Below are 15,599 nucleotides of genomic sequence, written 5' to 3' on the forward strand. Positions count from 1 at the left end.
TGATTAAAAGCAGCGTTGTTTGTGTGTGTGTGTGTGAGTGCGCGCAGCATTACTTAATTACACAAATGGTGTCCACTGTGCCCTCTTTCAACGCCCTACACTCCACACTTCAGAACTGGTCCCCCTGTCAGACAAAGTGATGGATGCTGGTCACAGAAAAGAATCCTAACGACTCTTTCGTTGCGAAACATCCAGAAAAACATCGTCGGTTCCATCTTTCGGGTCACGGTTTAGTTACCGAAGTTGGCAGCTCTTGTCCCTTCGCTGTATTTGCTTCCCGATAGAACAAACCAAGTTTCGAATCTGTCGGATATTGACGCTCCACTGACGAAAGGTCTAAAACTACATCCGTATTACTGTGGAGTGTGTGGCAGTGGGTAGCTTTTCATTGGGCCATATATTTACTGCGCGATTGATTCATTAATGAAGGGTGCGGAAGGATGATTCTATACGAGAGGTGTTGTCTGCACAGTTTTATCTGCACGATCTCTACGGGATAGACAAAGGTGTTGGACAAAAATAGGGAAACACTAAAAAGCACAATACATTACCGGACCTAATACGGTGTAGGAAGCACGCTGGCATCCAAAACAGCTTGCAGTCGTCTCAAACGGTTAAATACAGGTTTTATAAGGTTTTCAAGAAAATCTTATATCACTGTCCCTCCAAAAATAGTGAAAATTTTTAACGATGATGGAGGTGCTTTGCGATTACACAGCCTTGTCCCCAAAGCAGACCACAAAGACTCACTAATATTGACATTTAGTAACTGGTGGCCAGGGGAGACGCGAGAGTTTATTCTCGTGCTCACAAAACCCGTCCTGGACATTGTGAGCTCTGTGAAGAGCAACGTACTTGTCTTGGAACAGAGCACCACGATTGGGGAACAAACATGGGATGGACTTGATCAGCCAAAATGGTCACATAAGACTTGGTTGTAACGCGTATTTTCAATGTAATCATTGGGCCCATGGAACACCACGAATGGCTGCCCACATCGCCACCGAACCGCCACCATATTTCACTTTTAGTACGTAAACTCACCCAGAAGTTGGCAAGAGCGTGAAACGAGACCCACCCAACCAAATGCAATTGCAACATGGTCCACGTTTTACAGTTTCGGCACCACGTTTTCTTGTTACAGGCATTTGCATCACCGATGAGTGGTTATGGAATTCCAGTTCCCTATAATTCCCTGCTTATGGAGCTCCCTTCCTGTTGTTTCGATGCTGATGGGCGGTTGCGACATTCAGTTCTGCAGTGACTTTTTCAGCTGTCGTCCTCTCATTCTTCGTCAGAATCCTCTTCAATGACCGTCTGTGAACCTGAACACGCATTTTTGTCCACATTGTGACTTAGAGGATGATGTTTCCCCGCTTTCCCTCTGTGCGGTGTTAATCAACGATACGGCGCCTCTTGCATCACCAATCACTTCGGCTCCGTTCGTTACGAGAGCACCCACCGTATTACCACCAACAATTTGACCACGGTCGAAGTCCCTCAGCTCCGACATGATGCACTCACACCTACACAGAACTCTGTTCGGACCACGAATGACACTTGCAACGTACAGAGGACATTGCATGAGCGCCGTTCGTGGTCAAATACGACAGCACAAACTGCAGGTTAGGCTAACATCTGCATTAAGTTCAAGTATGCATTTCTCGCGATGTTCCTATATTTTTTTCCAACCCTTGTACGCAGGAACCTGGAGAACGTTCGTGGTGTTTGTAATGAAAGACAATGCCTCAAGAGTTTTCTTAGCAGATTCTCGCAAGAAGTGTGGTATCTCCTTTTGTCTTTTTTAAAAACTTTTTCATTATTTCTGTTACAAGCCCTCATTAGTCAATAAATTATGCGGCTTCCGCACAACCCTTCTTTGGATACGAGAATTGCCCTTTCTCTTTTCGAACTGGTACTTTTGCCATCCACTACTCAAGCGTTTTGTATAGAAACTCTTTTGTACACAAAATGTAGTTTCCCAGCATCGTAAAAGTGAGTCGCATTCTGCCGTCTGCTTTACGTGCATCACAGACTACGTGGCCGCCCCACTTCGTGTTTCTGAACACTATCTGTCCATGTACATTCGAATCGCGCTCCAGTTACTGCCGGGTCTGGGTGCTGGCTCGGTCCTCCCACCACTTCTCGTCCTCCACTTGCTGCCAGGTCACACCTCTACAGATATTTTCACTCCCATTTCCCACCGTGTTCTTGGGCGCCCTCTAGATCTTTTCCCATCCATCTTTAGTTCTTCCATAATTTTGGGGAGTCTCTGCCCATGCATCTTCTTAACATGCCCATACCATCTTAATCTCTTTCTTTCAATTTCTTCCCTCATACTTTCTTGTTTAAGATCCATTCTAATCTCTACATTCCTTACTGTGTCCATTCTTGTTTTTCCCTTAACTGCTCTGAGAAATTTCATTTCCCCTGTTTGCAGTCTGCCCCAGTCCCGTTCTGTCATTGTCCATGTTTCTCCACCATAGTCCCAAATACTTGTAGGACATGACTGATCTTAGTTGTATTAATCCTATAGTTAAAAGATTCCAAACTTTTACGCCTCGTGAAGTTTACAGCTTCGTCAGTTTCGTTTTTTCAATCAGGGTGATATTTCATTGAGCTACTCATAGGTAAATATATCGTCAGCGATAAGACTGAGATTGCAACTAATACAGTACGCTACATCATTAATGTATTATATTAATAGCAGGGATCTTGTTATACCCCACTGAGGCGCGTCAGGTATTACATCAGCGTCTGTGGGTGGCTCTCCATGAAGAACACCGTGCCTATCCTGCTTCTCAAGAAATGTTTGTCCACTCGCATACATGGTTAGGCGTCTAACAGGAAGGTAACGACTTCGTACTGAATAGGAAGCTTTTCGGAATTCTGGAAATACTGACTCAACTTGTTCTCCTCTACCCATTATAAAGATTACCCTAAGTGAAGAGTCCAAGTTCTTTCACAAAATCGTTGTTTGAGAAACCCAAGCCGATTTCCATGGATATTTGTTCTCGATAGGCGATAATGTTTAAACTCAGTTCTGTGGGCCAGTTCCGCTTTCTTGTAGTCCCACACATATCCGCATCTTCTCTGTGCTCTGGACATACCTGTTACGTTTGAGTTTTATACGGAGCAGTGCAGTCAAATGAAAACGAGACAGATGAGAAAAAGTAGGTAAAACGTTTATTCTTTCAAAATTCATTCCGTAAGTATTACAACAGTTATTCGACGGTGAGGTAAGACGGTCAAAGCCTTCATGGAAAAAAAAATTTGCGGTTACCTACCCAACCATGATGGAACCAACGCGTGCGCATGTTCGTTCGAAGCAAATCAACGGTCACAGCGTTTTTCTTCGGGGCTTAAAAATGTGGAAACTGTGTAGTGAGAGAGTGTATTGAGGGCTTCCCAGCAAAACGTCTGCAGCTTAGTTGCAACAAAGGGCACGCCAGCTTCGGGAAAGTCATGATGACTTTTTCCTTTTGCTGTACGGGCCCTTTGCTCATCGACTTTCTGGAAACGCACGCCACAATTAACGCACAGCGGTACGTGGGCATTTTGCAAAAATTGAAGCGTGCATCAAGTAAAAGGCCCAGGAATGTTGACGGACTACGTCATTGTGTTGCAGGATTATGCCCGCTCACATTTTATTATGATTGTTTTGACTACGCCGCACAAGCTTCGCTGGGGATCCCTTACACATAATCCATACAGTTCCGATCACTCTCCATGATGAAACTTCCTGGCAGATTAAAACTGTGTGCCCGACCGAGACTCGAACTCGGGACCTTTGCCTTTCGCGGGCAAGTGCTCTAGCAACTGAGCTACCGAAGCACGACTCACACCCGGTACTCACAGCTTTACTTCTGCCAGTATCCGTCTCCTACCTTCCAAACTTTACAGAAGCTCTTCTGCGAACCTTGCAGTACTAGCACCCCTGAAAGAAAGGATATTATTGGGGACGAAGAGGTGCTCACTTTGGCACGATTTTCGTTCCGTAGGCAAACACGAACATTTTTCCATTAACGCACTGACCTCTTCGCTCTCGGTGACATTATGATATTAACAGTTATGGCGATTGCTTTTCAAATAAAAAATACATTACTTACTTTTTTCCCACTTGTTTCGTTTTTATTTGACTGCCACTTGTACATAGCCGTCGGAAGTATCTAGAGTTATCGGAAACATAGTGTAGCGGAGGTAGCCACGTAATCTCGCCCCAAGGAATGTGTTTTTGTATCATCGAACCAGTTACATTATTGTTTTTGTATCAGAAGATAGCGGAAGAAGAAAATATAAGAAATGCCTGTTTACAGGAACTCTTTTCTGTTTCATACCACGAATGAAACAGTATCATCACCCAAACTTTCCACGATTAAGTACAATATGTTGTCACTACCACACTAGTAGCGCTCGGTAGCAAGAATATATTACTTGCTCTTCACTGCCTTCGTAGCTACACTCGCTGCCTTTGTAGCTACACTCGCTGCCGTCGTAGTTATATTCGCCACACACTCCGTTCTATTTTAAACTCCCTGTCAAATGAAAACCGAGCGCCGGACCCGGACTCGAACTCGGGACACAGTTCTAATCCGCCAGGAAGTTTCATATCAGCGCACACTCCGCTGCAGAGTGGAAATCTCATTCTGTTCTATTTATTTTATACGCCCCACCACCATGTCCTCCCCACCAAAGAAAACTTTGCTCATCAACAGGGCACTAAACGAGATTTCACATAAATATGGGGACGACAGCTACCACCTAATGTATATAATTGAAGATGATTTAGCTGCAGCATTATGGAGCATCGGTGAACATTCTCTCGAATCCAATAAGAGGACTATCTCGATCTCCTCGCAAGGTCTGCAACGCGCAGCAAACAATCGCTTACCTCTGATGGTGGCGAGCACGTCCGTGAACGTAAGGCAAGAGTATATAAGGCCTGGAGAGATGAGGTTGCTAGTACCACACAACCTGCTCCCTCAGGAAATCACGGTTTCGGATAGGAGATGTAATAGACGGACTTACTCCACCATAAATATGCTCTCCCAGATCTAAAACTTCAGCAGCCACCCCCAAGCGTCTGAAACTCCACACCTTCTTCGTGTAACTCTACATGAAAAGGTGATTTAATCACATTTCGTATGAGCGGTATCCCTCTGAGGAAGGGACCCTTCTAGGAAGAGACGATGTAAAATTTAAAACACCACTTCGCCTCTTTTAAGGTCACTATCGACACATCAGAAAATGAAGCAACTCTCAGAATTACCACGAACTTCTTAAGAGATTGTAAAACTCACATTCAGAGAGTAACGGTTACAAGTGAAGATATTTCTATTGGTGACTGAGGACAGTGTAGTAAAACAGCGTTACATCATTATTTACGTCATTCGCAGACTAATAATTATAGCTATTCCAAGTCCTATGTTTTTAGGTTGGTTACTGCCTGCAAGAGCACGTGGCAAGAGCATGCTTTTAACGCTTACTTTCCCCTGAGCAGCAGGTCAGGTGTTGACGTCTGGTCGCAAAACGGTTAGTCTATACTAACAGGCATACTCCACTTAGTGGTACAGGTACGACGGTGTAGAAAACATCAAGCAGTACATTATGAGACGCGTTTGTGAGTGAAAACTGTTATAAAAAGAGAAAAAACAACAGACATGCCGATATGTGTACATATTAGTGTACCACGCACAGAAATATCAGCTTTATACCCATTACACCCTGTACGACTGAGAGCTTCTGTAGCACACCATGGACTGTCTGTTTCGGTGATCGTACTGGCTTATCATTCTCTAGGCTTTATTATGATACTTGCGTCATCAGTGAAACGTACTACTTCAGTGTCTTGGCTGAGCTAGGACACTTGTTAATAGCAAAAACAAGAAGGAATCCGATATCAATACTTCTGTTATACCTGTAAAAAATATTTCTCTCGCTGAAGATGCTGTCTCATTGTGTACACTCCCTGTGTTACAAATGTGACAATCTGCATTATTTTAGATTGGTAGACCAAACTCCCCTAATATCTGTAATACCAAATTATTTTAGGTTTTCTCGCAGAAAACTGGGAGATGCGCAAGTCACGGGAAATACTAGTCGCCTAAATATTTTTAAATGTAAATACTGTTTAATCAGCTTCGTGAAATGAAAAATTGCACTTTCTGTGGAAAGACACTTTTGAAAACCAAATTCAGACCGAAATGTATTTTACTTTCGTGTAGGCTGAGTAATCTAATATGAGTCAGATCTAATGGAACGAGTCACTAGTTTACCTACAGAAGTCTGATAAAAATTTAGAAACAAATAACAAAGGTTATAAAAAAGTAAAACATACAAAAGTACAACAAAATCTGAAACAGCCCACAAAGTCAGTAGCACGCTACAGAGCTACGCTCTAAACTACAGCGAAGGAGTAGGGACTAGTACAGAGGGGAATGCCACAGAAAAGCGTGTGAACTTAATAGCTGAAAATCTGTAGTTTATCAGTCAGATACTTCACTTATGCTGGGATGGAAGCGAAACATGCACAACAGTGCTCACGTTTCTGTTAATGGTTGAAGAAATGTTATAGAAGTGAAAACAGCTTCACTTAGTGAACGTGGCAGTTCCTTTCGGATAAGTCCATATTATTGAGCACAAATTCCATGAGGGATTATATGTAAAAGGATGGCAGAGTTAGAATTCCGAGACGCTCGAACAACGACCGGCCCGAACCTCGCGAACTAACATTGCGCATCGTTTTGCCTGCCTTTTCCTGAACTGAGAATATTCTTCATGAGTGCACAGAGTTGTTGAAAAGTGTTACCGTAGAACGTAATAGCTAGGAAGTGAACGAGCTCTCATAATTCAGAGTTAAAGACACAGGATATTATTCTCGTATGAAGTACGCAGAATTTAGTTCCTGGATGTAGTACTTCCAAAAGACATAATCCTGTATCTTCAATCCTAAGAATTTATGTTGTTCGACTATTGCATCTCCTTGCGGCTGCAAACTTAAATTTCTACTAGAGTCCCCGTGTCAGAAGCTGTAGGCAACGTGTCTTTTTGTAGTTTACTATCACTTCGCTTGCTGTGAGGCACGAGCAAATGTTATTCAGTACCCTAATTAATAAATCATTAACACTACACTACACTTTCGATTATAGTTGTCATCAGGAAAACAGAAGCACTTACCCATATTTAGTGATAGCCCTTACTTTACACTTATAAAATCTATGGCCCATGAACAGAGAACTGTGGCACCCCCCCCCCCACAGTCCCTCCTCCCCCCACCCCCACCCCACCACTTTGCTCTCACACGCACCTTACGGCACCCCAGACAATTTAAAATCTGTTTCCTGTTTGTTCAGTTTAGTGGCAGAGTACTAATACATATTAAGGAAAATTGTGGTCCCAGACCAGAACCCTGTGGGCCGTCCTCGTCGACGTGGAGCTACAACAGCAGGTGGGACTTACTTGAGGGACTTGCAGCGCTCCTTCTCGTGGTTGTTCTCAGGCGGCTCGCACTCGAAAGACGCCAGCGCCAAGGCTGAAACAACAATAACATCATTTGTTAACAAACATTTTCTAATAAGTGGGCATAAAATCTCATGCTCCTTCTTAGAAACAAGCAATGAATTTACGATATTTCTTATGAAACCTTTGTCACAATGAAAATAAAACACTCAAGTTGCCAGTTTCAGTGACTGCAGTCAACATCAGTTGACAATAGTTGGCTTCTGGCTACATTTGCACATCTACACATGATGACATGATGCCCTGATTGTCTTATTGAAGCACACTGCTGTAATATTGTCGGTATCTCCGATTATCGTACTCTACTGTTTTTATTTTGGTGTCATTTCATACATCTTATATTTTTATATTTATGTTACGGGGTGTATTCAACTTATAACACCTCCGTTTTGTTCCTCACGAGTGGACACAGAGATCGTCAGCAGGGGAAGAGAGGACTGTTTCTCATACCTTAATTGTGACGTTCTCATTACAACAACATTTATGAAAAGACTATGTAACATCAGTATGACCTTATTGCAAAGTTGTTTTTGTAATGCCATTTAGCCTGAAGATGAGGTTTAACCCTCGAAACATGTCGATAAATGTATAGGTAATACAATAGGTGCCAAAGTTTGTGACTGCTAGCGGTAATTTTAAAAAACTTTACTCACTCCGATTAATATCCGGTAGTATGTGTCCGGACACTTTTGGTTCGATAGTGTATCTGTATATCTCTTTAAGCTCTCTACTTTCTATTGTTCTCACGATTGTTACACGAAACCACAGGAGAGTTGTCGCATCATCTTCCTCAAACAAAGGTTTTCTTTAGGGTTTCGTGAGAAAGACGTCATCTTTCTTCCAGGCATTCCATTCAACCCTTTCCTGCCGGACGGGACTTGAAAGTCTCGTCCAGTTCGGTTTAAAACCAGCTGTAGTTGATTTCAGGCAGAGGCATTCTGCCTGGACGTCCGTGTAGCTCTACTATAGCACAAGAAACTCTTTTGTTCGTGATATTGGAATATCGCGGCCCACACAGGAGAAAAGAAAACGACGGAGCGCCGTAGCGCCGCGTTATTCGTTTGTATGGTCCCTGTTAGGGTGAAACGATACTACTGTGAGTGTTTTTACTTACAAGCCCACGGCCTTGCCGCAGCGGTAACAGCAATTACCGTCAGATCACCGAAGTTAAGCGTGGTCGGGCTTGGCTAGCACTTGCGTGGGTGACCGTCCGGGTCTGCTGACTGCTCTTGGTTAAGCGGAGTACGCTCAGCCCTTGTAAGGCCAACTGAGGAGCTACCTTATTAAGAAGTAGCGGCTCCGGTCACGAAAACTAACAACGGCTAGGAGACCGTCCCCGTCCATATCCACAACCGGTGTGACGTAACGATGGCACGGGTCGCTCGGGACCGTTGGCCTCAGAGGCCTGTACGGAAGGAGTCCATTTTTTTCGATGTTTTCAATACTGTTACGTACTGTTTAACTTAATCTAAACTGATATTACTAACGCAGCAAGTACATAACCCGATCACATACTATGAATATTTCCCGACGGGACTCAAAAGTTCCATTTGTGATTTGTGCGAAAAATGAAGCAAGTGTACGTATGAATTATACTGATATGTTCTGTTTTTAGTTGCTCCTGCAATTTTCTCTCGAAATATTAAATCATTTTTCGTAGTTTGGGCAGGAAAGAGTTAAGTTCCTCCACAATTTCTATTTCACTTTCCTGAGGACTATACCGATCTGTTACGATCGTATCACGGTGTCACTGAATTTACTCAGTGTCTGCTGTCACGCCGACATGCTACTGATTCCAGGGTCTAGAGTACTCGAAATTTTATCATACTAGTGTGTTGTAGGCTCTGCACATTCCCAGAATACCTTACAAATCAAAGTCTTCAATTTTTCTTCCCTACTGACGATTTTACGTCATCATCCCGCTTCTTTCCGTTGCCCATAATGTACTGCAAGACAGAGAAAAAAAGGCGGAAAAAACACACAACGAAGGGATTATCCTAATGAGACGGAAATCGGTAGACGTGAATTGCAAAGAAATGATCAGAATTACAGAAAAATTGGATGATTTGTTCAGGGCAAAGAGTTTTACAAGCTGAAGAACTTAATAACGCGTTTGTCCACCTCTGACCCTTTTTCAAGCAGTTATTCGGCTTGGCATTGATTTATACACTTGTTAGGTCTCCTCCTATGGAATATCGTGCTAAATTCTGTCCAATCCGCGCGTTAGATCGTCAAAATCCCGAACCGGTTTGAGGCCCTGCCGTGTTGCTCCAAACGTTCTCTGCTGGGAAGAAGTACGGTAAACTTTCGGTGCAAGGTAGAGTTCCACAGTTGTGAAGCAAGTAGCAGAAACGTTTGCGGTGTGGGTGTTTGAAATATAAGCCCACGATGACTTACCTCGAAGGCCACCAAAATGGGATGTAGAATATCGTCGACGTACCGCTGCGCCGTAAGCGTACCACTGATGACAACCAAAGAGGACCGTCAGTCCTCGGTGTCAGACTGTACAGCCAGACTGATATCCGATCGCTGCCCGGTCTCCAGGTACGCCTACACTGATTATCGGGCCTGAATTCGAAGCCGGACTCACCACTCTAGTCAATTAGATTCCAGGCTGAAGTCGTGTCTGGGACGCCCTGGGTAGACGGGTCTGGAGACGCCTCGGAGAGCAAAGGGAATAAAACCTAACTGTCGTCGCCCATACGGCCCAACATCCAGGAGTGATAATCTGGAGGCCATTTCTTTTCACAGCAGGACCTCTTTGGTTGTCATCCGTGACACCCTTACAGACCAGCAGTACGGCGGCAGTATTCTACACCCCGTTTCCTTGCCCTTTGTACCACACCATCCTGGGCTTACACGTCAGCAAGACAACGTCCGCCAGCACACGATGCGAGTTTCCACAACTTGTCTTCGTGCTTGCCATATCCTACTGCGGCTAGCTAAATCACCGCATCTCTTCCCAGTTGAGAACGGTTGGAGCATTATAGGGAGGGTGCTGTGACCAGCTCAGCGCTCTGACGATCTGACGTATCCGTTGGGCAGAATTTGGCACGACATCCCTCACGAGGACACCCGACCACTTTTTCGGTCAATTCCAAGCTGTACAAGTGCATGCATAAGTGCCAGAGGTAGACCAACTCGTTACTGATTTGCTCAGTTTGTGAATCATCCAGTTTTTCTGAAAATAATCGTTTGTTTGTCAGAGCAAGTAGATCACATCTACCGATCCCCGGCCCATTCGGATAATTCCTTCGTGACGCGTCGTTTTCTTGTGCTAGAGTGCTTGTAATAGTACTATTACTATTACTACTGGCCAATAAAATTGCTACACCACGAAAATGACGTGCTACATACGCGAAATTTAACCGACAGGAAGAAGATACTGTGATATGCAAATGATTAGCTTTTCAGAGCATTCACACAAGGTAGGCACCGATGGCGACACCTACAACCTGCTGACATGAGGGAAGTTTCCAACTGATTTCTCATACACAAACAGCAGTTGGCCGGCGTTGCCTGGTGAAACGTTGTTGTGATGCCTCGTGTGAGGAGGAGAAATGCGTACCATCACGTTTCCGACTTTGATAAACGTCGGATTATAGCCGACCCCGATTGCGGTTTATCGTATCGCGACATTGCTGCTCGCGTTGTTCGAGATCCAATGACTGTTAGCAGAATATGGAAGGGGTGGATTCAAGAGGGTAATACGGAACGCCGTGCTGGATCTCAACGGCCTCGTATCACTAACAGTCGAGTTGATAGGCATCTTATCCGCATGGCTGTAACGGGTCGTGCAGCCACGTCTCGACCCCTGAGTCAACAGATGGGGACGTCTGCAAGACAACAACCATCTACACGAACAGTTCGACGACGTTCGCAGCAGCATGGACTATCAGCTCGGAGACCATGGCTGCGGTTACCCTTGACGCTGCATCACAGATAGTAGCGCTTGCTATGGTGTACTAAACGACGAACCTGGGTGCACGAGCGGTAAAAAGTCTTTTTTTTTTCGGATGAATCCAGGTTCTCTTTACAGCATCATGATGTCGCATCCGTGTTTGGCGACATCGCGGTGAACGCACATTGGAAGCGTCTATTCGTTATCGGCATACTGGCGTATCACCGTACGAGATGGTATGGGGTGCCATTGGTTACATGCCTCGGTCACCTCTTGTTCACATAGCCGGCACTTTGAACAGTGGACGTTACATTTCACATGTGTTACGACCCGTGGCTCTACCCTTCATTCAATCCCTGCGAAACCCTACATTTCAGCAGGATAATGCACGACCGCATGTTGGAGGTCCTGTGCGGGCCTTTCTGGATACAGAAAATGTTCGACTGCTGCCCTGGCCAGCACATTCTTCAGATGTCTCACCAATTGTAAACGTCTGGCCAATGGTGGGCGAGCAACTTGCTCGTCACAATACGCCAGTCACTACTCTTGATGAACTGTGGTATCGTGTTGAAGCTGCATGGGCAGCTGTACCTGTACACGCCATCCAAGCTCTGTTTGACTCAATGCCCAGGCGTGTCAAGGCTGTTATTATGGCCAGAGGTGGTTGTTCTGGGTACTGATTTCTCAGGATCTCTGCACCCAAATTGCGTAAAAATGTAATCACATGTCAGTTCTACTAGAATATATTTGTCCAATGAATGCCCTTTTATCATCTGCATTTCCTCGCGGTGTAGCAATGTTAATGGCGAGTAGTGTAGTTTCTTCGACCACACTAGATGATACATGCATTTCTGTTGAACATGTGTTGTGCAGCGTTACGTACTGGGTTGTACTAGCATAAAACACATCGAGCCAATCGCGTATCTTGAAGATCGTCCGAACCTCCATTCCTGGTCGACAATGTTATATAGCGTAGAACGTGTTTCGGCGTGGCAGAAAGACATGTATGCATAGAATATTAGTCGACACATGACAGTGAGAACACTTATCACCATTAAGCAATATGAATATTCTCTCGCGTGTGGCGATAATAGCTCATAATTCGTAATATACAGCGAGAAGAGAGCACTGAAAATATGGTAATACAATAGGGGAAAACATGAATTATGAATGAGCAAATTACACGATAATAACCTAAAAACGTGTACATAAATTCGAATGAAATTAATAGGCAAATAAAGAGAAAAACGACACAGCATATGGCGTGTGATGGAAGCACAATTGCGTCGAATGAGCTCTGACAGCAGCGAAAGGGGACAAATTCGATAAAGTAATAGTGTTACGTCGCGTACGTGTCGCTGCTACGAGCAGGCGAAATATTCGATTAGTTAATTCCAGTTAACATGCGAATAGAACAGTTCGTATTATAGCGACACTTTTTTTAAAAAAAATGACGTTGTAATAACCAAGCAACCAATATTATCTCGCACCTGTTAAATTATGCAGCGTGATGGCTAGGTTTTGCGAGTTAGTTATGGAGCTCGTCATAAAAGAGACTTCCATTTCTGGGATAACGCGTCATCTCTGGAAGACCTCCGCGCGGAAAGGCTTTGCATTTCATACGATACTGGCTTTTACGTATATAGACTGATTTCTGTAGTTATACGTCATGGTAATAGTAGAAACAATAATAGAAAATGGCTGTGAGCAGTATGGAACTCAACATCTCTGGTCATCAGTCCCTTAGACTTAGAACTACTTAAACCTAAGGACATCACACACATCCATGCCCGAGGTAGGATTCGAACCTGCGACCGTAGCAGCAGCGCGGTTCCGGACTGGAGAGCAAAGAACGGCTCGGCCACCGCGGCCGGCGAAACAATAATGGAGAACGTAGACATATGCAAGTACGAATACTGACGGCGACGGCTGTAGTATTAGCAGCGGTAATGGCAATTTGTAAGCATAGATTTTCCCGGCGTGTACTTCGTCAGAACATGATGATAATGGCACGCATCGAAATGTCGCGGAGTTTTGGAGCACCCACGAAGATGGAGGTAGGAGAAGATTTCCCCAGTAATCGTAACATTTCGCGGTGTATTTGTTATACAAAATAAAGTGAATGACAGTTTATTGGGGTGATTCGATGCAGCTGTCAGGAATTAGAAGAACTGGTTGCTTGGCATCAGCTCTACAAATTTATTAGTTAGACCGACAAAAAAAAATCGCATCTCCATAAAATAATGAACATTCAGTAATGAAATTTCTGGAATACATTTGTCCAGATAACATATTTAAGTAATTAGCATTGCAAGATAACAGGTTAATGTCAGCGTGAGATTAGACATTCTAAATGTGGAACGCTGGTACATTAACAACCGGCATAAACGTCAGAATGTTGAATTCAAGAACGCAAGGGAGCATGCATTTTGGTGTAAAAGTGTGCGATGTCAGTTTTTAGTTCCACGAGTGTTACACGTGGTCGGCCAATAAAGGGGCGTTTAATGCTACTTGTGGATGACGCCGCAGATGTCGTCAGAAGGGGTGTCGACTGGAGACAGATCTGATGATCGAGTGGGATATGGCAAAACGTCGACACTCCGTAGAGCATGTTGGGTTACAACAGCGGTATGTGAGCGAGCTTGTCGTGTTGGCGAACACGCCATGGTATGCTGTTAATGGACGGCAGCACAACAGGCAGAACTGCCGGATTGTCGTACAAAGATGTAATCAGGACGCTTGGGGTAACGCCAGAGAGTGCTCCTGCATCGTCAAACCATAACACGAGGTCCAGTGTGTCCAGCACGCACATACACTGGTTGCAGGCCCTCAATTGGCCGCCTCCTAACCAACACACGGCCATGACTGGCAGCGAGGCAGAGCCAGCTTTCGTAAGGAGACGCCGCACACCTCCACAGCCAGCTCTCGAGTGTCACCAGTGAGGTCGCAGATGACCCTGTCGCTGCTCTCCACAGTACGTCTGGCTCGGAGCTGTCCTTGAAGTACTCTATTTGGGGCAGCCCGTCGTGTCAGCGTGGCGCCGACTGCTGCTCAGACTGCTGTTGCAGCTGCAGTACGAGGTGCCCGGCCCCTACGCTCCTCTGCCACTTTGTCGTCCGGAGCCCGCTCCGCTTACGGCAGCACGTTCTCATGACCTCCTCTGCTAGCTGGCAGCGAGGCAGAGCCAGCTTTCGTAAGGAGACGCCGCACACCTCCACAGCCAGCTCTCGAGTGTCACCAGTGAGGTCGCAGATGACCCTGTCGCTGCTCTCCACAGTACGTCTGGCTCGGAGCTGTCCTTGAAGTACTCTATTTGGGGCAGCCCGTCGTGTCAGCGTGGCGCCGACTGCTGCTCAGACTGCTGTTGCAGCTGCAGTACGAGGTGCCCGGCCCCTACGCTCCTCTGCCACTTTGTCGTCCGGAGCCCGCTCCGCTTACGGCAGCACGTTCTCATGACCTCCTCTGCTAGCTGGCAGCGAGGCAGAGCCAGCTTTCGTAAGGAGACGCCGCACACCTCCACAGCCAGCTCTCGAGTGACACCAGTGAGGTTGCAGATGACCCTGTCGCTGCTCTCCACAGTACGTCTGGCTCGGAGCTGTCCTTGAAGTACTCTATTTGGGGCAGCCCGTCGTGTCAGCGTGGCGCCGACTGCTGCTCAGACTGCTGTTGCAGCTGCAGTACGAGGTGCCCGGCCCCTACGCTCCTCTGCCACTTTGTCGTCCGGAGCCCGCTCCGCTTACGGCAGCACGTTCTCATGACCTCCTCTGCTAGCTGGCAGCGAGGCAGAGCCAGCTTTCGTAAGGAGACGCCGCACACCTCCACAGCCAGCTCTCGAGTGTCACCAGTGAGGTCGCAGATGACCCTGTCGCTGCTCTCCACAGTACGTCTGGCTCGGAGCTGTCCTTGAAGTACTCTGTTTTGGCAGCCCGTCGTGTCAGCGTGGCGCCGACTGCTGCTCAGACTGCTGTTGCAGCTGCAGTACGAGGTGCCCGGCCCCTACGCTCCTCTGCCACTTTGTCGTCCGGAGCCCGCTCCGCTTACGGCAGCACGTTCTCATGACCTCCTCTGCTAGCTGGCAGCGAGGCAGAGCCAGCTTTCGTAAGGAGACGCCGCACACCTCCACAGCCAGCTCTCGAGTGTCACCAGTGAGGTCGCAGATGACCCTGTCGCTGCTCTCCAC

General features: G+C 45.9%; 1 protein-coding gene across 1 annotated transcript in view; it reads right to left on the reverse strand.

Annotated features, from left to right (window-relative positions):
• Window positions 1-15,599, reverse strand: part of LOC126299008 (ras-GEF domain-containing family member 1B-like) — a 2,459,283-nt gene that overhangs the window by 10,566 nt on the left and 2,433,118 nt on the right. The window contains exon 14 of the mRNA XM_049990678.1: window positions 7,459-7,531. Within this exon, the coding sequence (XP_049846635.1) occupies window positions 7,459-7,531 (73 nt within the window). The remainder of the gene's footprint in view (window positions 1-7,458; window positions 7,532-15,599) is intronic.

Source organism: Schistocerca gregaria, chromosome 1 (assembly GCF_023897955.1).
Source record: "Schistocerca gregaria isolate iqSchGreg1 chromosome 1, iqSchGreg1.2, whole genome shotgun sequence".
NCBI classification, from domain to species: Eukaryota; Metazoa; Arthropoda; class Insecta; order Orthoptera; family Acrididae; genus Schistocerca; species Schistocerca gregaria.